Here is a 24,363-nt window from a genome sequence, read left to right as displayed (position 1 = left end):
GGGCTTATAAATTACCAATTATTTTTCGCGTACTCCTCCTCGAATTCCAATACATCCATAATTCTAAAAAAAGTGCAAGCAATTAGGTATTCTCAATTCATGTAGTGGTCTAAGATTATACAATAGATTTCTTCACTATATATTTTCAAGGCCATAGAATCAATTCGCAATAGGCATGTTTATATCATTGGATGTGATTTTGTTATGATTATGACTAGAAATTAAATTGGTGTCTACCTTACTAGAATGTGGCAAGACATGCATACAGACTAGAAACTTTAACATTTACTAATCCAAATTTTACATCAAACTAAGTTTTATTACCATCCAAATCATTTCTTTTTCAAGAAGCAATCCATATCATTTCAGACATTGAAACCAGCATATTAAATTCTTAATTTAAAATTAATTTTAATCTAAAAGCATCATTTATTTATGATATAAAGAATAATATATTATGTGTGAGTCGGATCATTAAATTTTTTAAAAAGTACAGAATGGTAATTTGAAGCGAAAGTTGGTTTCAGTCATTTAGTTCCACCAAAATATAGGATTACACGTTCCATGTAACTTATGTTTTTCTCTTTCATTCGGTTAAGAAGAACTGCTAATGCAGCACCGAGAGCTTGTCAAGTTCAGAAAATACTATCAAAATACTATCGAAAAATGATTAATTCTTAAAATACCACTGACGGATACGTTACGGAAAATTACATTGTATTATGCATAGTGAATTCTCCTTTCTATCCTCGTCTTCTTATGCACAATACAGAAAATCTTGTTAATGCAAAAGGTTAATTAGGTAGTATTTTACGGCGATCTTTTAATAGTAAATGAAATCAACGATATTTCGGTTCTACGACCTATTTTTACCTTACGTTATGCACTCGGCCGATTCAGTGCCAGCCTCGGATGATCCCTCGACGGCTCTCGAGTCAGCAGGTCTGGCCCCGACAGAGGCCCGACCCGCCCTCCAAACGGTCCAAATCGAGCCACCCACTTTCTCCCGTCCCCGTCCCGACATGTCCGGCGCCGCCACCCTCCGTTCGCGCACGGCCGTCGCGGCCGCTGCGTGCCTTGCGGTCCTCGCCGCGGCGGCTCTTCTCCACCGCAGGCGCCGCCGGAACCGGGGGCGCCCCCGCCGCGCCTGCGAGGAGGAGGAGAAGCCGCAGGCACGGTTCAAGCGCGTGCTCGCGGACAACTCCTACTCACCGTTCAGGCACCTGCGCCGCCAGAGTGCTCAGCCGGGAGGAGCAGAAGGCGAGGCACCCCTGTTACCGTCTCAAGGTGCGCGGTCCTGATGTCCATGTCCTGACTGTGGGGATCTCGGCATTGCCGTCGTAACCGCATGATTGTTTTAGGAGTTCCCCGGGAGCCTCGGTACGTAGGATTGAGCTGTGCGATGCACCAGGAGGCTACAAGAGGATTAGAGGAATGCAGTTTCGTATCGATTTTCTGTCTCTGGGGAGTTTCGTTGAACACCTCGGGGCAAGGTTGTACCGAGTTTGACTAGGAAATCCTAGGGAGTAGCTGCCTAGCTGATTGCATATTCTGGTAGCCACGCATGCAGGATGTAAGTTTGATGTTTCATTTGGGTGGCCTCTGGCCAATTTTTCTTGTTGCTAGCACATCCTATGATCACCGCATCCCATTTATAACTACTGGCCTGTTGCGTGCTTCTATTTGTTCATTAATGCTACTTTAGTGATGAACGTATTGGAATAATGCCATAGTGTTACGGGCTTGCAGGTGGGCTCCAGGCCATGCCCTTAACATAAGACTATAGGTTATTGCTGATATCATTTTAAACAGCAATTGCTTCTCGTGGTTTTGACTCTGGAAATCTTGGTCCAAGTAACTTGAATATCTGTACTGCAATCTCTGTCTATTTTACTCGAGGAACTTGAGCTGTAATTAGGAATTAGTAGCAATGGGGATGTAAAGATAGCGAAGGTGATAAGCTGGATGGTTGAGTGCATAAGTTTTGCCATCAGATATGAAATTTGCATATCTAGCATATTGAATACTGATCGTTCGTATGATTGTATGTCAAATGGTCCCATGATTTTAATGGTTCTGACAGTCCATATTAATTGATATAGAATCATCACAAAGAGTCCACCCATTCGAGAAGGAAATCACATCTTTGCTAAACAAGCCCCCTAGTTTGCATAGCTTTATGCTGGGTGACCAATGCCCGGAAATGAGTACTCCATATAATTGGGTTGATACAGAAGCTCAACTGGAGCATTTGACAAGATTGTTGGGCGAGGAAAAGGCTTTTGCTGTTGATACAGAGCAGCACAGTGTTCGATCCTTCCTAGGATATACTGCACTGATGCAGGTATTTACTGGTAGTCAGTAATGCACCAGCAACATTCTGTTCTTTATAAGTTTGTTATTTTTTAATGTAAAATTATTCTATTTTAGATCTCTACCCAGAAGGAAGATTATTTGATAGACACAATTGCATTGCATGATGTGATGGGCATGCTACGTCCAGTGTTTGCCAATCCTTCAATCTGTAAGGTAAGTAGGTAACACATGCAACTGCTGTCAGTGGTAAGCCAGTTATTTTTCAGTATTGCATTTGTTGTATGCTTCAGTTGACGATAGCCCTTAACTCTTTGTAATGAATGTGCATGCTCACTGGAAACTTTAAGCTCTATTACAGTACAAGCAAAGATGATGCAATGAACTCTATTTACATGCCACTGAAATGTAAATGAGTTTTACTTTTTTGGATATGCATTAGAGTTATATAAGCTGTAGGACATCCTGATGACATCAAATTGTTTTTTCTTTCCTTTACTGCATTTATTTGCCACTTAATTACTAAGCCTAAAATAAAAGATAAACTGTAAGGCATCCTAAACATGCACATTTCTCTTTTTCCTTATGCTGTAGATCTTCCATGGAGCTGACAATGATGTTCTTTGGCTTCAAAGAGATTTTCATATTTATGTTGTGAATATGTTTGATACTGCCAAGGTAAGTACCGATATGTTATAACTTGGTGAATGCATTAATGTAATTCTGCAAAGATTTTCTGGCATGTAAGACATTTAATGTTCGTTGTTTTCTATACCTTTTTTTTCTGTGAAGATAGTTTAGTATTTTTGCCATTTCAAACTTGTTCGATATCACACCACATGTATGCATGCTGTAATTGATCTAATGAAATGAAAGAAATGTGAATAACGCAATTCAATAACCAATATTATCATCTGGAAAATATAAAAAGAGAAAAAAAACTGTATTGTATCATGTGATAGTTTTTAGTTGGGACTTGGGAGCCAACCAATTATCTCAGTAATTCTTTTCTCTCGTTACAATAGTATGGAAAATCTGTTTTACCTGGCAATTCTCTACCACTGGGAAGTACTCAGTTAAATCTGCTTATGAGGCTCTATTCATTGAGGCCACGAGCTTTGCACCTTGTGAAACAATTTGGAGGAGCTGGGCGCCCGGCAAATGCAATTTTTTCTTGTGGACAGCGGCCTATAAGAAGTGCTGGACAGCGGACTGACTTGCTAGGAAAGGCCTTCCACATCCTGCAGTTTGCCCCCTCTGCGGCCAAGAAGATGAGACAATTGATCATCTTTTAGTCTCTTGTGTTTTTGCCCAGCAAGTCTGGTTCAGCACTCTGCAAAAATTTGGCCTGCAGATCCTAACTCCACAGCCGAATGACTTATCCTTTGATGATTGGTGGTCGGGAGCGAATGGAAGAGTTGAGGGGATGGTCCGAAAAGGGTTAAACTCTCTTATCATCCTAGGGGCCTGGTCTATTTGGAACCATCGTAATCGCTGCGTGTTTGACGGGATCTCTTCTAGTGTGCCTAAGGTCCATTCTGCCTTAGAGGATGACCTTTTGCAGTGGTCTTTTGCTGTGGCTCGAGGGGGGTCTTACCTCCTTGCTTAGTGCCACCAGCAGGTTAAGATGGTGTGTGTGTGGTCTGGTCCTTCTTTCCCTCTTTTAGGAGAATAGGCTTATGTGATTGTACTGGGTGGGTTACAGACCCTTATCTGTAACACTTGGGACTCTTTTCCCCACCTTTTCTTCTTAATATATAGATGCGCAGTCCTCCTGCGTGTTTGAGAAAAAAAGATTATATGATCTGTAGAGTGTCTTTTCTTGGAATCTCATTTTATTGGAGTCCAAGTCGGGGAAACGATTTCATGATGTGGTGCTCTTGTACCTCCTTTTTTACTTATTCTTTTCAAAAGCAATATAATAGATTTCAATCATATACTGCATTGTATTTTCTATTAGTGAAGAATGGAAGTTTCAACCTCATAACTGCAATATGAAAAGCTTTTTGAATGAACCTATCATGTGGTGGAATGCTATTACAGTTAAGAACCAGATGTTTTAGGTTATTAGACCATATTTGATCACTTTATATTTGCATGCTTCCAATCACGCTCAGGATATTTTGGCTTTTGAACATTAGTTTTTGTTTCTTGGCCAATGGCCCCTTACTCTAGCTTTTTTTAAAATTTATTTATAAATGAAGGCTGTGATAGATGCCCTTTTCTCATTTCTGAATTTACACCCTCAGCTAGTTTTTTCTTATGCTATAAATGCCTTTGCCGGTCCCAAGCCCGCGATGAGAAAATGTGGAGGGTTGTGTTAGGTCTGGCGAACCAGCGTAAAAAATCAGCCACTCAAATGGAAATGAAACCCATAAGAAATTCGTTGGGGCGTAACCCTCTTAGCGACGTGCTACATCGGAACCCGGGTGTGGTGTTAAATGGGCAAGGGCCGGGTCGTCATCCCGTCAGGGGCGTGTCGTATCGTGATCCGGGTACGATGATAAGTGAGCAAGGGTTGGGTCGTCGCAGCCTCTGTGGCGCGCTACATCTGCGCCCGGGTGTAGTGAAAAATGAGCAAGGGTCTTCACATTTCTCTCGACGAGTGCGAAGGGTAAGGAAGCTAGCCGAGCCAACTAGGATTCGTCTAGGTAGTTGGAACGTAGGGTCTCTAACAGGTAAGTTAAGAGAACTAGTCGATGTAGCAATTAGGAGGCGTGTAAATATTCTATGCGTGCAGGAGACTAAATGGAAGGGCCAGAAGGCGAAGGAGGTGGAGGGTTCTGGCTTCAAGCTCTGGTACACGGGGACAACTTCGGGTAGGAATGGTGTAGGCATCTTGATCGATAAGAGCCTTAAGGATGGAGTTGTAGATGTTAGGAGGCAAGGCGACCGGATTATCCTAGTGCGGTTGGTCATTGGAGATTTGGTTCTGAATGTGATCAGTGCCTATGCCCCTCAGGTAGGTCTTAGTGAGAGCTCCAAGAGTCAGTTTTGGAAAAACCTTGATAGCATGGTTAGTACCGTGCCTATCAGTGAGAAGCTCTTCATAGGAGGAGACCTCAATAGCCATGTGGGAGCGACTAATGTAGGATATGAGCGAGTACACGGGGGTTTCGGGTATGGTAGTAGGAACGAGGGGGGGGAGGATGTTTTGAATTTTGCGGTGGCCTACGACCTGCTGTTAGCGAATACCTTCTTTAGAAAGAGGGAGTCCCATCTAGTGACTTTCCATAGTGGACAATACTCGAGCCAAATTGACTTTATCCTTGCTAGGAGAGAGGATAGACGTGCATGCTTAGATTGTAAGGTGATACCTGGGGAGTATGTTGTCCCCCAACACAAGCGTGTGGTGGCGGATTTTCGTTTTTGGGTACGTGCCCACCGGGACAAACGTGCCAAGATTGCGAGAACGAAGTGGTGGAAGCTTAGAGGGGAAGAGGCACAAACGTTTAAGGAGAGGATGCTAGGCGAGGGGCCTTGGGAAAAAGGAACAGATATAGATGATATGTGGCTAAAGATGGCGACATGTGTTCGGAAGGTGGCCTCAGAAGTGTTTGGTGTGAGTAGGGGAGGCAAGCAGGAAGTGAAAGAGACTTGGTGGTGGAATGACGAGGTGCAAAGGGCTATTAAGGAGAAGAAGGAGTGTTTCAAACGCCTTCACCTCGACAAGAGCGCAACCAACATCGAGGGTTATAGATTAGCGAAGAGGTCTGCAAAGCGAGCTGTAAGTGTAGCGAAAGGTCAGGCTTTTGATGACCTTTATCAACGGCTAGGTACGAAGGAAGGAGAGAAGGACATTTATAGGATCGCTAGGACCCGTGAGAGGAAGACAAGGGACATAAACCAAATCAAATGCATCAAGGATGGGACAGATCGACTTCTGGTGAAGGATGAGGAGATCAAGGACAGATGGTGAGAATACTTCGACAAGTTGTTTAATGGGGAAAATGAGGGTCCTACCTTCGAGTTGGACGACTCATCTGATAATACCAACAGACGCTTTGTGAGGAGAATTCAGGAGGCAGAGATCGGGGAGGCTTTGAAGAGGATGAAGGGAGGTAAAGCGATGGGTCCTGATGGCATCCCTATTGAGGTGTGGAGATGCCTAGGCGAGAGGGCGGTAGTATGGTTAACTAAGCTTTTTAACCTAATTTTCCGATCAAACAAGATGCCGGAGGAATGGAGAAGTGTATTAGTACCGATCTTCAAGAATAAGGGAGATGTTCAAAGTTGTACTAACTACCGGGGGATTAAGCTGATGAGCCATACGATGAAGCTTTGGGAGAGGGTTATCGAGCATCGCCTAAGAAAATTGATAAGGGTGACCCAAAACCAGTTTGCGTTCATGCCTGGGAGGTCGACCATGGAGGCGATTTTCTTAGTACGACAGTTTATGGGGAGATATAGAGAGGAGAAGAAGGACTTACACATGGTCTTTATTGACCTAGAGAAGGCGTATGACAAAGTACTGAGAGACGTCATGTGGTGGGTCTTGGAAAAACACAAAGTCCCAACTAAGTATATTACCCTCATCAAGGATATGTACAAGGATGCGATGACTTGTGTTCGAACATGTGATGGCGATACCAGTGACTTTCCAATTAAAATAGGGCTACATCAGGGGTCAGCATTGAGCCCTTATCTATTTGCTTTGGTGATGGATGAGGTCACAAGGGACATACAGGGTGATATCCCTTGGTGCATGCTCTTTGCTGATGATGTGGTGCTAGTTGACGAGAGTAGGGCAGGGGTTAATACGAAGTTGGAGCTGTGGAGACACACGTTAGAGTCGAGGGGGTTCAGACTGAGTAGGACCAAGACCGAGTATATGATGTGCGACTTTAGCCCGACTAGGCATGAGGACGGGGACGTTAGCCTCGAAGGTCAAGTGGTGGCCAAGAAGGATACTTTTCGGTATCTAGGATCAATGCTTCAGAAAGATGGAGACATTGATGAAGATGTTAGGCGTAGAATTTCAGCCGGTTGGTTGAAGTGGCGGCAGGCTTTTGGCGTCCTCTGTGACAAGAAGGTGCCACAGAGGCTAAAAGGTAAGTTCTATAGGACGGCGATTCGCCCGGCGATGCTATACGGTGCTGAATGCAATGGTAAAAAAAGCGCTAGGCGCTAGGCGGGCGTTGGGCTCGGCAAAAAGAGTAATCGTGCTTAAGCGTGATTAATCGTGCTTAAGCGTTAGTATAATATATATATATATTTTGCATAGTATAATATATAAGCGTTAGTATAATATAATAATATATATATATATAGTTCATAGTTCATAACTACATATTACATATGCATTGGCAGCATTCCATTACTGCAGTGCCACTAATCATCAATCCAACTGGACAGAATCATTGGATTTTGTAATCTCACAATCGTCGTCCTCATAATCAATATCGTCATCCACATTGTCATCATCTTCTTGCTCAGATTCCCAGTCTTCTTCATCCACTTCTCTAGCAACTCTTGCACTCCTGCGAGGTTGAAGCTCCTCCTCTACTCCCATTGCATCTCCTAGGACAGACCATGGTATACCTGTCCCTGGCATTTGTTCCTCATCCTCATCCCTGAAGTGAACTAGTGCATCTTTGTCCCCTCCCTCATAGAAAAATCCTTGAGCTTCTGAAGAATCAACACTCAAGAGCACCTCATAGTTCTTGTTTCGGGTAATTCTTTCTTTCTTGGACAGCATCTTATTGTTGAACTGGATGTAGACAAGAGAGTTGAGGCGTTCTGCTGTTAATCTGTTCCTTCTCTTTGTATGAATCTGCAAAAAGAATGCACTCATTACAACTCTTGTCAATTATTTATAGGTGTGTAAAATAGATAGCAAAGTGGATAAGTGGCTGTGACCTGTTCAAAAAGGCTCCAATTCCTTTCACAACCTGATGAGCTTGTGGTTAATGAAAGGATTCTAACAGCAAGTGTTTGCAAATCTGGTACTCCACCTCCATACAGCCTCCACCAAGATGCTAGAAATGAAGAAAAGTCATCAAAGTTCATACATGTAGCAAATCAAAATTAATTTCAGATTGTTGTACAAGGCTACAAGTTACCTGGACTGAACTCAAAGCGTTCACAACTCCTTGCCATCTTTTTTGAGAAGGATCCTTGTTTCATTTGAAACTTATCCAAGTCCTCATTGACTACCCTGTAAGCTTTCTCTTCATCACCATAGAAAAAAGTCTCAACACATAGCATGAATTTTTCCACCATAGCCGAATCAGAGAAGATGTTGCTGTTGTTATAACTATAATATGGGTTCAACATGTATGCAGCCACATGCAGCGGGGAATCAAGCCTATTTTTCATTTTTTTGTCAACAATTGTTATGACTTCTTTGTAGTTCTTCTCCACATTCCCAAATGCATGTGGAGCAGGCCAGCAGGAGGGGCGGCGGCGCGCGCGGGGGGGGGGGGGGGAGCAGGGGCGGGGGCGGCGGCGCGTGGGGGGGAGCAGGGGCGGCGGCGCGGGGGGAGCAGGGGCAGCGCCGGCGCGCGGGGAGGAGCAGGGGCGGGGGCGGCGGCGCGGGGGGGGGGGGGGCAGGGGCAGGGGGCGGCTGCGCACAGGGGGGAGCGAGGAGCCCGTCTAATACCGAGCTTGGCGCCAAAAACTCCCGCCAGCTCCCGCGCGGCTCGCAGAAAAACTCCCGCCCGCCGCTTTTTCACCGCCCAGCCGCGCTTCCGCGCCGCCCAGTCGCGCTTCCGCGTGCGTCCGCGTCGCCTACGCGCGCCTTGCGCAGAACAGGCCGCCTACGGCCGAAGCGCAGCGCCACCCTCCCGCGTCGCGCTTAATCGCGCTTAGGCGTGCGCGTAAGCGCGCTTTTTTTAACGTTGGCTGAATGTTGGCCTACAAAAAGGCGACATGTCCAGCAACTGAGTGCAGCAGAGATGCGTATGCTGCGTTGGTTCTGCGGGCATACAAGAAGGGATAGAGTCCGGAATGAAGAGATTCGAGATAGGGTCGGGGTGGCACCTATCGAGGAGAAGTTGATTCAACATCGGTTGAGATGGTTTGGACATGTACAACGGAGGCCTCTCGAGGCGCCGGTGCGTAGTGGAGTTTTAAAGTGGGGCGATAATGTAAGGAGAGGTAGAGGTAAACCTAAACTAACTTGGGACGAGACGGTCAAGAGAGACCTTAAGGAGTGGAATATCGCTAAGGAATTAGCTATGGATAGGAGCGCTTGAAGATTAGCAATTAATGTACCTGAACCGTGACCTTTGTTTCTTTTTGTTTAACCCCTAACTCTTCCTTTGGCTTGTACCCTTTTTGTGTTTCTTATTCTTGTTTTCTGTGGGTTTCATCTCTAGCCTACCCCAACTTGCTTGGGACAAAAGACTAAGTTGTTATTGTTGTTGTATAAATGCATATAACTTTTCTTAACTGCGTCTACAACTGTTTTATTGCAGGCATGTGAAATTCTGTCTAAACCACAGAAATCATTAGCATATTTGCTTGAAGTATATTGTGAAGTGACCACAGACAAGACAATGCAGGTAAGTACTTGTCCAGGATCGGCTTAAATACCAAGCTTAGTAAAACCACTCAGTTATGCAATGCCAATTAACCTATGCACCAATATGTTCAGTACCTAAATAGTGCTAATGTGCGTCCCTGCTTCTAGATTTGCCTTTTAGTATTTCAGCAACTAAAGGAATAGTTAGCGGTTGCTCTATATAAATCTAGAAAAGTTGATACTTCCATGTGAGGATGGAAATTCCTTAAAAAAGTGCATTCGGTTAATGAGGACTATATTATGTTTATGTTTTCACATAGCAAATTATAATAAAATAAGAAGCAGATTGAGGGTCTATCTGCCATGCTGTCCTATGGAATCAAATTTTTACTAAAGGGAATGCTTTAACAAATATTTTTCCAATGGGCGAATAGAAAATATAAATGATTTTCAAAACATCACAGTGCTAAAACACATGCTCACGTATGCTGATCTTGTTCTCTGGGTTGCTCGGTTTATATCTTAATAAGCAAGGCAAGCTATCTTACTCTATGATCCATGAAAGCTCTTTTGTCTAAACTCTAGAGGCGCCATCTATTCAATCCCAGCTTGTAACTCATAATCCTAGTAGTCCACCCTCCATTGGCTTCAATAGTTCAATGACATGGTTAGCTTTGATTGTTTGCAAATAACTGGCCTTTTGTATCCTTCTTAGCCTGGTACTCACATCTTAGGTTATGCTAAATCACTACTTGCACATCCTACCCGTGCTGTCTTAGTCAATTAAATTCGAAGAAAGATAAACTTGACCATCTAGGTTGAATTTACCTTCCATTGAGCAAACTCAGCTAAGTTACTTTACGAAAAGATATTTTCACAAATTTACTTGCTTTTGAGCATTATGTTTGTTATTGAATACATGGCATGCTAATGAAAATGATAACCAAATGCATACATGTTGTCAGCAATATTTCTTTTGGCATCCAAAATCTTAGTTTGTTTGATGCTCCAACATTTCAACATCGCCATCGCCTGATATCCGCTCCTGTTTGTTTCACTCCCAGCGTGGAGATTGGAGATTGCGCCCTCTGACGCCAGAAATGATTGAGTATGCTCGCACTGATGCTCACTATCTGTTGTACATCGCAAATTGTTTGGCATCAGAGCTCCATGCAAAAGCATGTGGTATGTTTTAAATGCTACGACAACTTATCTCTCCCTATAATTGGTGCTTCCTTTTTTCGTTTATTGTCAGTACCCTCAAAGTTATTGAATAGAATTCTCTGAATTTGTTATCCCAGATTTTAGAAGTCGTAGTTCTCTGAATTTTTAAAACTAATTTCACATGGTCCAATGAGCATAAATTTCTTTGGATTGTTGGCTCTTGAGTTGGATGATGTTTCTGTTTATTATTCTTTTTCTGCACATGGAAGACAGTAGCAGCTCTAACACACCTGTTGCTAGTACAGGGGGTCAGAAATTTGAAATGCACTATTTCAGGAAAAAAATGAGTTATTTGCAAAGATTACATTATTTGATCCATATCTGGAGAAAGATTGGTAAAGTTTGAAAATTTAAGTAAAATTAGGAAATATATTTTGTGTTATCAATGGAAAAAACTTTTTTAGTGGTACACTGTAGAGCTATGTAAGCAGGAAATATTTCATTGACAAATATATGCAATCCTATCTAACTGCAGAAATATAGATGACTACTTTATTATTGTTGTTGTTGTTGTTGTTGTTGTTGTTGTTGTTGTTGTTGAGTGTCAATAACTTTCACAATCTCAACATAAGCTTTCGAAATGTAAGCACAATGTGTCATCTTTATATATTCCTGACATGTAGTCAAGAAATGGAAGCAGTATTAAGGGGACCAAGGAATGCAGATGGCAGTGATGACGTACTGATGACATCCTATTGCTGAACTGCAGAAATTGATACCTTAACCCTCATAAGATTTGAATAGTCCTAAATAAATTCTCTTTTATTGTCAACATCAAATCACATATTGGTACGGTGGTACCTTTTGGCCTTTATGACATGTCTCAAGTCTTTGATCAGCTCTAATATCTAATCAGATACTTCCAGTGATAAAATCAATTTTTTCTTCGAGGCTAGTCATCGCTCAAATATGGTCTGCATGCAACTTTATGCAAAAGAAATTGAATGTCCTCCTGGAGCTTCCAGTGCAGCATCTATTCTGTCACGAAATTTGCAAACTCATGGTCCAGACTCCAAAAGGTCTAGTGAAGTGAAGGTGCTTGTTTTCTGTATTCACAGTTTGATTGTGAATGTCTTCTGGTTAGCTTGCCAGCCAGTGGTTTTAATATTTTCTGTTCCTGATTTCCTAGTCATCTGCATTGCAGGATCTTGTTTGGAAATTTTGTGCATGGAGGGACTTAATGGTCAGTCAACACAACTATTTTCCTTAGAATAGCCCCCTCTCCCCTGTGCAAAGTAAATCTTTTTGATTGCTTACTTGTTAACATCTTTAACTAGCTTTGAATTTCGGTCGAAGAGTCAACTTCTGTTGCCTGGGCAGTGGGCACTGACTGGCCGACTAGTCATGACTAATTAACAACTAGGTTGACTAGGGCCAGTTCGCCCTAGTTGCCTACTGCCTAAACGGCTACCTAGCTACCTATATGTAACTGTAAATTTAAGTAACCCATATACCGAGGGCATTAACATCATGCAAATCATGGAATAGAGACTACAGAGAACACAAACAAATAGGTTAAAAATAGAACTGCAATGTATGTGCCTAGGCCGATTTCTTCTGGGCTCAAATACTACTGGACTGAAATTACCGAGACCAAATTACTGGCTGCAAATAGGTTGCTCAAACTTGGAAAATCGTGACCCATAATAATCTTGCATATCTGCAGTTAAGTAACTGTGGTTTGTTCTTCCTTTCTAATATCTCCTAATAACTTGGGCTTTGGGTCATTCCAGGCTCGGATGCATGATGAAAGCTTACGGTATGTTCTGTCAGACCAAGCTATAGCTGCCCTTGCTGTTAGTCTTCCAAAAGGCCCAACAGAGGTGTTTGCTGTCATAGCAGAAACTGACCGAATCATTTCAAGTATGTACCCCTCCTTGTCGTCACTGTCACCTATTGTTGTTGCTCATGTTGAAGAACTTTGCTATCTGCTGGAGGACACCACTACCAGCACAGATGGTATCTTTAAAAGTTTGCTAGAGAAGTATAAAGATCCAAGTGGATTATGTCGACTATCAGTTTATAATTATAACCTTATAACAAACCTAAGTTTGAAGCAAACAAATATGTTTTCCTTTGCTCCAAGTGGAGAAAAGTTGCTGACAGCACCGCCTAATAAAAAGGCTTCACGGGATTTATTCATTAAAAAGTTCTCGTGCAAGTCCCCAGTATATCACAATTGCAGGATCTATGCAAGTGATGGAAGACTACTTTGCTACTGTGACCGCAAAAAACTGGAATGGTTCGTCTCTTAAATATGCGCTCATTAACTTTTTACATTTATTTAGGCATATAGCATTAATGAAAAGTTACTTTTTCAATCTGAGGGTGTCTTCTACCCCAGGTATGTTCAACGTAATTTGGCGAAACTAATTGAAGATAGTCCTCCAGCAATCATGCTTCTATTTGAGCCTAAAGGTCGTCCAGAGGATGAAGATAATGAGTTCTATATTCAGAGCAAGAAAAATATTTGTGTTGGATGTGGAGAAAAGAGCCACTATATTAGATATAGAATAATACCATCATGCTACAGGATGCATTTTCCAGAGCATCTGAAGAGCCATCGTTCACATGATATTGTACTTCTCTGTGTAGACTGTCATGAAATTGCTCATTCAGCAGCTGAGAAATACAAAAGGCGAGTAGCAGAAGAATTCGGAATACCCCTTTTTGTGCAAAAGATAGTGAACTCGGGTGATATAAGTTTGATTGCCGACACATCAATATCTGAAGATAAGTTGAATGGAACAGGCGTCTCCCCATTGCAGCTAAGGACTGCTGCAATGGCTCTTCTACGGCATGGATCCACTATGCCATTGAAGAGGTGTGAAGAGCTAATGCAGGTGATAACATCCTTTTAGTGTTTACAGTTACCTCAGCTGTTGCATTGCAGTGTTAACGCACCTGTTTTGTACTTCTCGTCCATATTCTTTCCTGGTTAAATATGTACTTGTTCTTAGCTGTAGATTTTCATTACTGATCCATCCGTTTCCTTGCAGATTGTAAAGTCATATTATGGAGGTAGGGATGTAACTCCTGAAGATCTCGAGATGGCATTACTTGTAGGTATGAGTCCGCATGAGCAAAGACGTCTTGAAAATAAAAAAGGTTATTCATTTAGAGCTCAGGCTCAAAATATTATTAGAAAGAGCAGCAGCAACACCATCTCAGAAAACCATGGACATGTATCAGAAAATAGTCATGTCTTATCTGACCAATTTCCTGAGGATGGAACTGAGAGTAATGGTCAACAAGAGTTTGATGAGGCAGAGAGTCGCAATGAGCTAGAGGATTTAACCTTGAGCCAGGGCAGTTCAAGTTTGGCAGTCAGTATTGAGGATACCACTTTTGACCATGACCCAGTGGCACTCGAGACAGATACTGAGCAGCAAGCAGGTGGCGCCTGCGCTCCTGCAAACGGCCATCTCGACAGAGATCCATCCATCTGTGACAATTCTAATCAGGCCATTTCCAAGAATGCTGTGAAGAAGATATCCCTGTTGGGTCATGGGCATCATGGTAAACAAGTTGTGGAGCTTTTGCTTTCCAACGGTGGGGAGGAAGCTATTAACCAGTTCTGCCAGAGGTGGAGGCAGGTCTTTGTTGAAGCTGTTCACCCGCGCTACTTACCTTCTGGCTGGAATATCAACCACAGGTTAGTGGCCTTTCACACGCGCCCTTTTCTTTCGCAAGGATGCCGGAAAACCTTGTTTCCTATGCACACGGATTGGTTGTATGATTGCTTGAACTTTCTGGTGCTTAGAATAGGCCAAGATATCAGTTAAGTATTAAGCCCTGTACTAGTGACCTTGGAAGATCTTTCTGTGTCAGTGATCTTTTTGTCCACGCTTCCTTTTCATCATCAGATATTTACTGTTGTCTGCATGTCCTCTTCTGTTGTTCAGTGGACGGCGGGATTTCGGTGAATTCAGTGTCTACAAGCCAGTGAAGCATCCAGCTCCACCCCGAAGCGATTAGGCTATGGATCTCCTCAATACCTTTGCTGTTGTTGTACACTTGTACACTTCCCAGAGTAGTTTGCATTCCATCAAACCTGATCTTTGTACCTCTCAAACTGTGTTCTTGCACTAGCACCTTGCTTTATCTCGAAATAACAGTTTCATCTTCTTCGTTACATACTCCTTTGCCATGAAGTATGCTTCAGTTTTGTCCAGCCATTTTCTGAACACGAAGAATTAGAGCACCAAAAGGTAAGCCCTTGAAAATCACAGCTGAACTTTAACCCAGCAAACTGATTCATCGAAGTCTTGTTTGTAACCCAGGGATTGAGCCAACTTGCTGCTTTCCAAACAGGCCTTTATTTCTTTGCGTTATTTCTTTAAGCATGTTTGGAACACTGATTCCTGTAGAAATGTGAAACAGCTCCCCATTTGTGGTCTTGGAGTTACTGTGGGATATCCTGAGCAGGATCCCAGTATCCATTGTTTGTTTCCACAAAGGATTATTTTGTTTTTTCAGAATTTTATTCCTGACAAGCCAAAAATGAAGCCGCAGCATGAGCAACAGGGATCAGCCAGCTCGGCGGAGCCACATGATCCTCGCCATCTCGCCGTCACTGCCCCTCCACCACTCGCCCCGGCTTGAATACCCCACCGTGCTCACTCTCCACCCAAACCCAATCCATCCAAACCCATTTCCCTCCCTCCCATCCCGCCCCCTCCCTTCCACTTCCTCCGCCGCCGGTGATCCCCGTCGCCGCGGACCACCAGCCATGTCTTGCTCCCACCTATCCACCGCCTGGTCCTCCTCGGCGCTCGCCAGCAGCGCCTCCACCCGGCGGCGGTCCTCCGCCCCTCGCTCCGGCGGCAGCGGCTTCGTGGTGCGGTGCTCCCTCCGCGAGCTCCGCAGCCGCATCGACTCCGTCCGCAACACGCAGAAGATCACCGAGGCCATGAAGCTTGTGGCCGCCGCCAAGGTCCGGCGCGCGCAGGAGGCTGTGGTCTCGTCCCGCCCCTTCTCGGAGGCCCTGGTCGAGGTGCTCTACAACATGAACCAGGAGATCCAGACGGAGGACATCGACCTGCCGCTGACCCGCACCCGCCCCGTGAAGAAGGTCGCCCTGGTGGTCCTCACCGGCGAGCGCGGCCTCTGCGGCAGCTTCAACAACAACGTCCTCAAGAAGGCGGAGACCCGCATCGAGGAGCTCAAGCAGCTGGGGCTCGGGTACACCGTCATCAGCGTGGGGAAGAAGGGCAACGCCTACTTCACGCGCCGCCCCTACATCCCGCTGGAGCGGGAGCTGGAGGTGAACGGCGTGCCCACGGTGAAGGACTCGCAGGCCATCTGCGACCTGGTCTACTCCCTCTTCGTGTCGGAGGAGGTGGACAAGGTGGAGCTGCTCTACTCCAAGTTCGTGTCCCTGGTGCGCTCCGACCCCATCATCCAGACGCTGCTGCCCATGTCCCCCAAGGGCGAGATCTGCGACGTCAACGGCGTCTGCGTGGACGCCACCGAGGACGAGCTCTTCCGCCTCACCACCAAGGAGGGGAAGCTCACCGTCGAGCGCGAGAAGGTGAAGATCGAGACGCAGCCCTTCTCCCCCGTCGTGCAGTTCGAGCAGGACCCCGTGCAGATCCTCGACGCGCTGCTGCCGCTCTACCTCAACAGCCAGATCCTCCGCGCCCTGCAGGAGTCGCTCGCCAGTGAGCTCGCCGCCCGGATGAGCGCCATGAGCAGCGCCACCGACAACGCCATCGAGCTCCGCAAGAACCTCTCCATCGCATACAACCGCCAGCGCCAGGCCAAGATCACCGGGGAGATCCTCGAGATCGTCGCCGGTGCCGACGCCCTCGCCGGCTGAGCTGAAGCCGTCCTCCTCGCTCTCCTTAACACTGAGCCGGGTTCTTGGTGGTGCGGTGCTCCTGCTATATATAATTCTTTTTCTCATCTTTCTTGCTGTTCAGTCCGTCTGTAATTCCTGATAGCCCAAACACGTGGGAGTTCTGTGTTCCATGCTCGTCGTGATGCCGCGCCTCGCGAGATACACAAGAATTTAAATTCAGAGATGACAAATGTATAATCCGAGTAACTTTATCTTGCAAATCCTGCTCCTGTCTCATATGCGATTTACATTGCTTGTATTGTAAGAGATTTGTTGCAACGGCCAGCAAGTTTTCCTGTGCCGACTCTGAAGTAGAATTGCTCCACATCTAGCACTTCGTCTCGGTGAGCACCTGCTTTTGAGATCCCTGCCCCTGGTGATAGTTCGCCTTCATCGCAACAATTTATAAGTTCCCAACAAAGGCAACCGGATCATCAATTCTATCATGGAGAACCTTCATCCTCCATTTAGCCATTTACAATGGATCCAACCCTAGCATTCCATATCTTTTCTTGCTTCTCTCATGAAGGGGCAAAAGTAAAAAGACACACTGGAATTTCATAGGATTTCGTCAAAAAATCTTCATGGTTTCTTCTGTGGAAATTGAAATATTTCCTGCTAAAGTCCTACAAATTTATATGTATCATCTTGCTTCTCTTCAAAATGGCAAAAACAAAAGATAGACATGTGGGAACTTCATAGGCAACATAAACAGCTTATGCACCTATATGATTTAGCAATAAAATATAATTTAGGCAAACAAGAAAGATCCCTCTAATTGGAGTCTTCCCCCTTTCACTACGTTTGTAATCCGAGGTACTCCATGTCAAAAAAAAAAAAAACCGGCGTAGCGTTCTACGGTGGGAGTGCTGGAGCACCAGGTGCAGGCAACGTGTGGCTTGGGTGTCCCACGGTTCCCTTGGACCGGTTCCACCATCTCGGGCGTAGACCGCCGCTAGACCCCCACCCCCTCTGGCCCTCCCGTCCCCTCCCCCGCCGGCCACCCCCATCGCCCCCGCCGCCGGCGACCGGCACGCTCCCTCCCGCCCTTCCCCATGCAGGAATCCTGAACCCGTGGCGCTGCTATGCTGAGAAGAGAGTTCTAGCTGCCGGCGTCCAGTGGGCTCGGCGAGGGCAGCGCGCCTCGAGGCCGAGGGCGGAGAGGCGCGGGCGCCGCAGGCCAAGGGTTAAGACTGTCACCGAGCTCCAGGCGGCGTCCCGCGGGTCGGCGAGGCGCCGCGGCGACCAACCGGCTCCGGGGGCGGTTTTTCCTTTTGTGCGGTAAGACTGTCACGGTGCGCGCTTTTGTGCTGCTGTTTGTCCACTGGCTGTTCCTGTGAAATTAAATTGGGCCTTGGTTAGTACGCGACACACGGTGGCATTTCGGTTCTGTTGCTAGATGGAGCCGAGCTAGGGAAACCTTTGCTGAACAGCTAATGCAATATCAATTCATGTTCCATTTATGTTCCATGTCACGCTAAGCAAAATTCAGTTTTGTGCTTCTATTTGTTTGGTCTCTCTCTGTTCACTTCCGTCGTTGCTAGTCTGATAGACCTGGAGGTCGAGGGTTTACCAATTGCCTTCGTTTTGTGATGATCCGATGAACTTAGGGTTTAGCTTACCTTTCTTTTGCCAATAAAAGTACATTGGAATAGGCGCCCCGCCTTGTATGGTATCATGTGACAGAACAAAGCCATTGTGTGGCTGCCACCCACTAGCACCGTCTACATCTTATTGATGCATCTAACATCCTAATTCCTATGTATAATGGGGAATTTCATTGCAGCTTTCTTGTTTAAGATTCCCCCTTTTATTAAATCAAATGTTTTGATTTATGCATCTTACATGGAATATATGAATGCTAATTTGCAGCAGTTGACTCATTGATGGAGCTAGCTGGGTAGTGGGTAGAAATGGATAGCAATCAAGATTTCCAAGAAGAGAGGCATCAGAGAAGGGAGAATGGTGAAGAGACAGAAAAGGCAGCTGATTATGGAAATGCTTTGAGTCGCAAGGAGGCAACAGAAGAGCTCCTTGGTTGCGTAGTCCATAGTGAGGAAGAGGCATACAGATTGTACTGTGACTATGGGCATCGAATCGGTTTTAGTGTGCGGAAGGGCAAGCAGTCTTACTTTATTGGTACCAAGAATATTCGAACAAAGGACTACTACTGCTCAAAGGAAGGGCTTAAGTATGATGAGCCTGTTACAGAAGCAAATTTCAATCGACCAGACACAAGAACTAATTGCAAAGCAATGATCCGCTTTAGAGTTGACGAGAAGGGGCGATGGACAGTTATACGCTTTGTTCCTGTGCATAATCACCAATTGGCGAAACCTGGGGAAAGGCACATGCTGAGGTCAGCCAAGTCGCTAGCTGTTGGCAAATCAGGTGTCATAGATCCATCAGCATCTACAGAGTCACATCCAATAAATGGTTTCTCTGACACGATCGAAGGCGGTACACCTGAGAATTCAGGGTACACTATAAGGGAGTGTTACAATCAAGTGGGCATGCAGGGTATAACAGTAATTGAGGCAGGAGACGGCCAAAACCTTGTCAGTTATTTCAAGCGTAGAACCAACGAGGAAGGCATGTTCTATTGGGATGTCCAAGTCGATCAAGAAGGGCGCATGACTAACTTCTTCTACAGAGATGGTAAATGTAGAAATGATTATGACTGCTTTGGAGATGCTATTATATTTGATACAACCTACCGCACGAATAAATATAACTTGATATGTGCTCCATTTGTTGGTGTTGACCACCACTGGCAGAATGTTGTTTTCGGTTGTGCATTCTTGTTAGATGAGTCTGTAGCTTCCTATGTTTGGGTATTTAAATCGTTCTTGGAGTCAATGGGAGGCCAATCACCAAAATCAATATTCACTGATCAGGATGAAGCTATTATGCAGGCAATTGAGCAGGTTTTCCCTAACACACAACATTGCTTTTCCTACTGGCATATTCTGAAGAATGCACAATCTCATTTAGGCTCACTAAATACATCGCAAGCATTTCAAACTTTGTTTACCAAGTGTATGCAAGGATCTGACTCAGAAGAGGATTTTGAGGAATCATGGACTGCAATGCTTCGTGAATACAAACTACAGGATAATAGCTGGCTGATTGACCTTCATAGGTTCCGCCATAAATGGTGCTCAGCATTTAACAAAGATACCTTTGATGGTGGGATTAATTCTTCTCAGTGGGGGGAGGTTTCAAATAATATTCTCAGTGGAATTTCTGATGAAAATACCTCTCTTACACGTTTTGCCCTCTTACTAGAAAAGGTTGTCAAGGATCTACGTAGAAATGAATCTGAAGAGGATTTTCGCTGTAGCCAAACTGCTCCAGTTCGTGCAGTTAAGCATAGTACAGTTCTGAAGCAGGCTGCAGAATCATATACACATCGGATCTACAAATTATTTGAGGCAGAATTTCTGGATGGATGTGGAGCAACTTCATGCCATGAAACTTCAAGTGGTGGAAATTTATTGAGGTTTGAAATTACGATGCAGGGGAGAGGTTCAAAAGTATGGGCAGTTGCTCTTGACACTTCCACCATGGAGATCACTTGTGCTTGCAGAAAATTTGAAAGGATGGGTCTTCTTTGTTCACATGCCCTCAAAGTCTTGACCCTGCAGAATGTGGACACAATTCCAGAAAAATATGTTTTGCAACGCTGGACGAAAGATGCCAGGAGAAGCATGTATAAACTTACTCAAGATGATTCAACCCAACAGGAATGCACAGAGGCTGAACTTGCATATCGCAATCGGGCAATGCAGTACGCATATAACCTAATTATTAAGAGCCAAGAATTGGAAGAATCAAGAAAAATATTCTGGGACTCCCTTGAAACTGGAGAGAAGGCGCTGGAAGTATTCTTTGAAATGAGAAGCATGCGCAGTCAAGCTGCCAAAGATGCTAGTAATAAAGAGAAAAAGAAGAAAAAACCAACAAAAGGACCAAGCTCAAGTAAGTAACAATTTTAAATTCGCTCCTCATAGAGGGTATCAATTTATTCAAAGTATATCCTGTTATGCAGAAAAAGCAAAACAAGCCCCAGCAGCTTCCTCAACTGACCTGGAGCTAAGTGTCCAAACTAATGAGCATCAATATCAATCTTCACAAGATGCTCAGGGTAATGCAACAATTGGAAGGCCATATTACTATCAGGTACACAGAAATAAGTTCTTTTCCATTTTCTTTTAGCACTTAAGAGATCTTGTACTTACATACTTCATGTTCAGCAGGCTTATCCAACTGCCCCTATCCAACCAAACCAGATGTATATGCATCCAAATATGCACACAATGCCCCTGTGCACACAACAGGTATTAATTGACAGACTGGCCTCAGCATATTTCTCTTACCTTGCAAAGATCAGTACAAGATCTGTGATTTGTCGGTGATGAGAGTACTTCTTTATTATTTAATCTTTCTTCTTGCTTTGGCATTTGCCTCTTTGTAGATGGCTCTATGCTTTCATAACAAGTACAGGTAAAAAGTTGATTTATGCTAACCGTGTAGGCACCGCAGTGCTACAGTAACTGCGTGAGCACTCCTTGGCACCTTTCTAACTCCATGACAGCTCATTTCGAGCTGTTATGTCTCCCATGGTTCAAATCCTTGATAGTTGGATGACAGCCCCAAAGCGCGCTTTGTTGTGCGAGAGAGGAACAGTGAGGATGAAATGGGGGAGTTGGGCACACGATTTCTGAAGGTGAAGGCAAGGAACCTTTGGTATGACTTGAAGTGGACGAGTTCACCATATATATGGGCCTCAAGGGCAACCAACAGCTGGCAGTAGCAACACCCTTCACAGAAACACAATTGTGGTGGGAAAGATGCAACAACGTAGCACCCCCTCAGACATTGTAGACACTGAGCTCTTGTCTGCTGAAGCAAGTTGGTGTCTTGTGAATATCGTCACATGCCGTTTTGTCCTTCACAAATGGAAAAGGCCTGCAGAATTTTGCCAAAAAGAATCTTTACCCCCAACTACCATCATACTATTTCTGTTATTCGGCTTTTGAGCTGATAACAACACCAGATCTTAAACTCCAATTTTGAACTTGTGGCCCATGCAGAAGATGCATGGCTTGGTAAATCGGTTCAGGGGCCTTCTTTAGAAAGTAATACTATTGATGTCATTGAAAGTCTAATGCACGATGCACTGTTTGCAAGACCTTGAGAGACAACAGAAGCACACAAAGATGCAGACAATACAAACTGTAGCACATATATGGGCATGGAGTTTCTGTTTTTCTCAAACACTGGGCACGGAGTGTAGCTAGGCATTGTTGATGCAGGTGCAACAAAAATATCGTTTTGCTCTCTGAACTTATTTGCCCTTGTTTTTGTCAGGATCATCTGTCTGCATATGCTGCAGTACGGCCCAATTCAAATTTTGCTGGTGCAAAGAACGTTTGAAGGATACTAAGGTATTCAATGCCCTCACAATTTTTTGCATGTCATGTGACCCACAGAACTATTTCCTTAATCTTATTGCTCTTGCTGCCACTACTGGGAAGAGGACGCACGTCTCAAATGCCAAACATCAGAGCTGGATACCAGTCATGTCCTGGACTGGTATTAGTGTTTACAGGCAATAGCTGGTTATGCTTAAAAAGTTAAACAGTGTTCCTACGCCTGCTCTATGCATGAATGCATGATACCAACCCATACTGTAGTGAGCTCAGGGATACATGATAAAGTGTCGCTACTCTTAATTTCCAGGTTCCTCTGGGTGTTGCTGGAAAACCTTTTTCAGGGAATGCCGCTACCGACTCCAGCTTGAACTCTGTCAACTGTTTATCAAGGCCTGGCGGTTCTTTGGTTGATTCATGATCCCTCCTTGCTGGTCTTCAGGAAAGTAGCTATCCGGGCTGTTGCCATTCAACCTCTTCTGCACAGAGCAGTGGCTTGCTATTATGTCTCAGGCAGGCAATTCTAGGCTTGTAAATTGTAAGTCATGAGAGAGCGAGAGTTGGGTCATATTACATTTCTGCAGGATCGGAATCCAGCTGCAAACTATACAGATGTAGGGACCGATTCTCTTGGGTAAAAAGTTGTCTCAGCTCCAACACAAGCCCGTCAGATGGCACCAGGCACCTGCTCAGCTCACCTCCTGGGCTTCTGGCATGTGGACATGTGGTGGCCGTTCTTCAGAACCGACAGAGATCTCCATTCCTGCATGAGTCGATCTTCACTTGAGCAGCAGAGTCGCTGTACGTGGAACGGTGGAAGCAAGCAGCAGGGCGGGGACCATCTGGCTGCCGGCGTTGGCTGGGGAGCTCCCCGGCCAGCATGGGCGGCGCATTTGAGCTGACGCTGATCTCTGTCTTTTGGGTATGGATTCTGAATCGTAGTGTACCCTGCTGTGCTGGCTACATGTTGGTGGAATGTAATCTGTTGTGAGTTGTGACCCTTACTCCTGGTCGACGGGATGAAGAGAAAAACTGATCCCGGGAACATGAGACGGCATCTGGTCTTGGGACGCTTTCTTTCTTGGTTAGTGCTGATCAGAGCTGCACGACAGCTTATTATTTGGTCGGCGGTGAGACGACACGCCGGCTGGTGCCGGACTCAGGTGGCGGCGTGCTCACAACGGCCGCCCGTTCCCTGGCCGGGCCTCGGTGGCGGCTGACGGAGTTAGAGGAGGCGCCGGCGGAGCCAGCAGCTTGCAGGGCTGGCGGGCTTCTTGAGCCTGGGCACTGGGCGTGGTGGCTGGGCATAACTCGCCGTCACTGTGACAGGATCAACAAGGAGTAGCTAACTAATAGAACATGACTATAGAATATAGATGGGAGATTTCAGATTAATTAGTGTTAATAAGTGCTGTGGAGTGGTGGTGATGGTGAGATTACTACTACAGAGTACAGTCTAGAGTAGGACTGGACACTTGCAATTCCTGATGGCTACTTCGATATACAAGCAGCTACTACTTTTACATATATGTATACGTGTATGGCTGCGGCAATTATGCTAGCTAGATGTCCGCCGCGCGCCGCCGTAGCTAGCATCTTCAAATCTTTTGTCTCAGCGCCGGGAGGTGAGGAGGCTTCCCGGCCTGCGCCGCCGCCGGACGCGGCGGTGACCGCGGGCGGCGGCGGCGCGTCCGCGATGACCTGGTCCCTCGCGACGCGCACCGTGGCGAAGGGGTCCTCGCCGGGCAGAGACGCGCCCTCGTAGACGACCTCCAGGTACCCGTCCTCGTCCGCGGCGGAGACCACCACGGCGCGCACGACGGCCGGCTGCGCCGCCCTGGCCGGGCTCGCCCTCGCGCCGCGGCCGGCGTCTCTCGTGTCGGCCCGAGCGTCGCTGTCAGCAGCGCGTCTGGTGCCGCCAGCAGCGCGACGGCGCGCTCCTCGCGCCGAGGCACGTGTGGCGGACTCCTGCCGCGGAGGATGTTGGTCCGCGGGCGGCCTCCGGAGGACTTGGCGGCTGCCTCGGCGGCGAGCCTCTTGAGCCTCCGCATGTTGGCGGACGGGATCGTCATGGTGGGCATGGC

General features: G+C 45.6%; 3 protein-coding genes across 11 annotated transcripts; all 3 read left to right on the top strand.

Annotated features, from left to right (window-relative positions):
* Positions 1-938: 938 nt before the first annotated feature.
* Positions 939-15,139, top strand: LOC112880552 (protein RRP6-like 3). The gene is made up of 12 exons (XM_025945226.1): positions 939-1,287; positions 2,103-2,344; positions 2,431-2,529; positions 2,908-2,991; positions 9,732-9,818; positions 10,843-10,963; positions 11,859-12,037; positions 12,147-12,185; positions 12,736-13,244; positions 13,347-13,845; positions 14,002-14,657; positions 14,908-15,139. The coding sequence occupies exons 1-12, from the start codon at positions 1,023-1,025 to the stop codon at positions 14,978-14,980; spliced, it is 2,853 nt and encodes a 950-aa protein (XP_025801011.1). The 5' UTR covers positions 939-1,022; the 3' UTR covers positions 14,981-15,139.
* A 491-nt stretch (positions 15,140-15,630) lies between these two features.
* LOC112880555 (ATP synthase subunit gamma, chloroplastic) lies at positions 15,631-17,081 on the top strand. The gene has a single exon (XM_025945235.1). It carries the CDS (start codon positions 15,735-15,737, stop codon positions 16,821-16,823), a length of 1,089 nt encoding a protein of 362 aa, XP_025801020.1. The 5' UTR covers positions 15,631-15,734; the 3' UTR covers positions 16,824-17,081.
* A 686-nt stretch (positions 17,082-17,767) lies between these two features.
* On the top strand, positions 17,768-23,806 carry LOC112880553 (protein FAR1-RELATED SEQUENCE 9-like). Of its 9 annotated transcripts, none has more exons than XM_025945228.1 (6): positions 17,769-18,125; positions 18,720-20,825; positions 20,896-21,026; positions 21,101-21,184; positions 22,215-22,294; positions 22,590-23,806. In XM_025945228.1, the coding sequence occupies exons 2-5, from the start codon at positions 18,758-18,760 to the stop codon at positions 22,281-22,283; spliced, it is 2,352 nt and encodes a 783-aa protein (XP_025801013.1). In that variant the 5' UTR covers positions 17,769-18,125; positions 18,720-18,757; the 3' UTR covers positions 22,284-22,294; positions 22,590-23,806. The 9 variants fall into 9 exon arrangements, 7 of the variants coding, with proteins under 7 accessions (XP_025801017.1, XP_025801013.1, XP_025801015.1 ...); XM_025945230.1 differs by having other exon boundaries at positions 18,717-20,825; positions 22,218-22,294; XM_025945227.1 differs by having other exon boundaries at positions 18,717-20,825.
* Positions 23,807-24,363: the final 557 nt, after the last annotated feature.

This window comes from Panicum hallii, chromosome 2 (genome assembly GCF_002211085.1).
Source record: "Panicum hallii strain FIL2 chromosome 2, PHallii_v3.1, whole genome shotgun sequence".
Classification (NCBI taxonomy): domain Eukaryota; kingdom Viridiplantae; phylum Streptophyta; class Magnoliopsida; order Poales; family Poaceae; genus Panicum; species Panicum hallii.
The sequence above is the reverse complement of the archived record's forward strand: the minus strand, read 5'-3'. Positions and strand labels throughout refer to the sequence as shown.

Bases quoted from the DNA above. Each gene is read 5' to 3' on its own strand.
- LOC112880552 (XM_025945226.1), top strand. From the start codon at position 1,023: ATGTCCGGCGCCGCCACCCTCCGTTCGCGCACGGCCGTCGCGGCCGCT. The intron at 2,345-2,430 runs GTATTTACTGGT...ATTCTATTTTAG, and splicing joins GATATACTGCACTGATGCAG to ATCTCTACCCAGAAGGAAGA. The intron at 2,530-2,907 runs GTAAGTAGGTAA...CTTATGCTGTAG, and splicing joins CCAATCCTTCAATCTGTAAG to ATCTTCCATGGAGCTGACAA.
- LOC112880555 (XM_025945235.1), top strand. From the start codon at position 15,735: ATGTCTTGCTCCCACCTATCCACCGCCTGGTCCTCCTCGGCGCTCGCC.
- LOC112880553 (XM_025945228.1), top strand. From the start codon at position 18,758: ATGGATAGCAATCAAGATTTCCAAGAAGAGAGGCATCAGAGAAGGGAG. The intron at 20,826-20,895 runs GTAAGTAACAAT...CCTGTTATGCAG, and splicing joins AACAAAAGGACCAAGCTCAA to AAAAAGCAAAACAAGCCCCA. The intron at 21,185-22,214 runs GTATTAATTGAC...CCTTGTTTTTGT, and splicing joins TGCCCCTGTGCACACAACAG to CAGGATCATCTGTCTGCATA.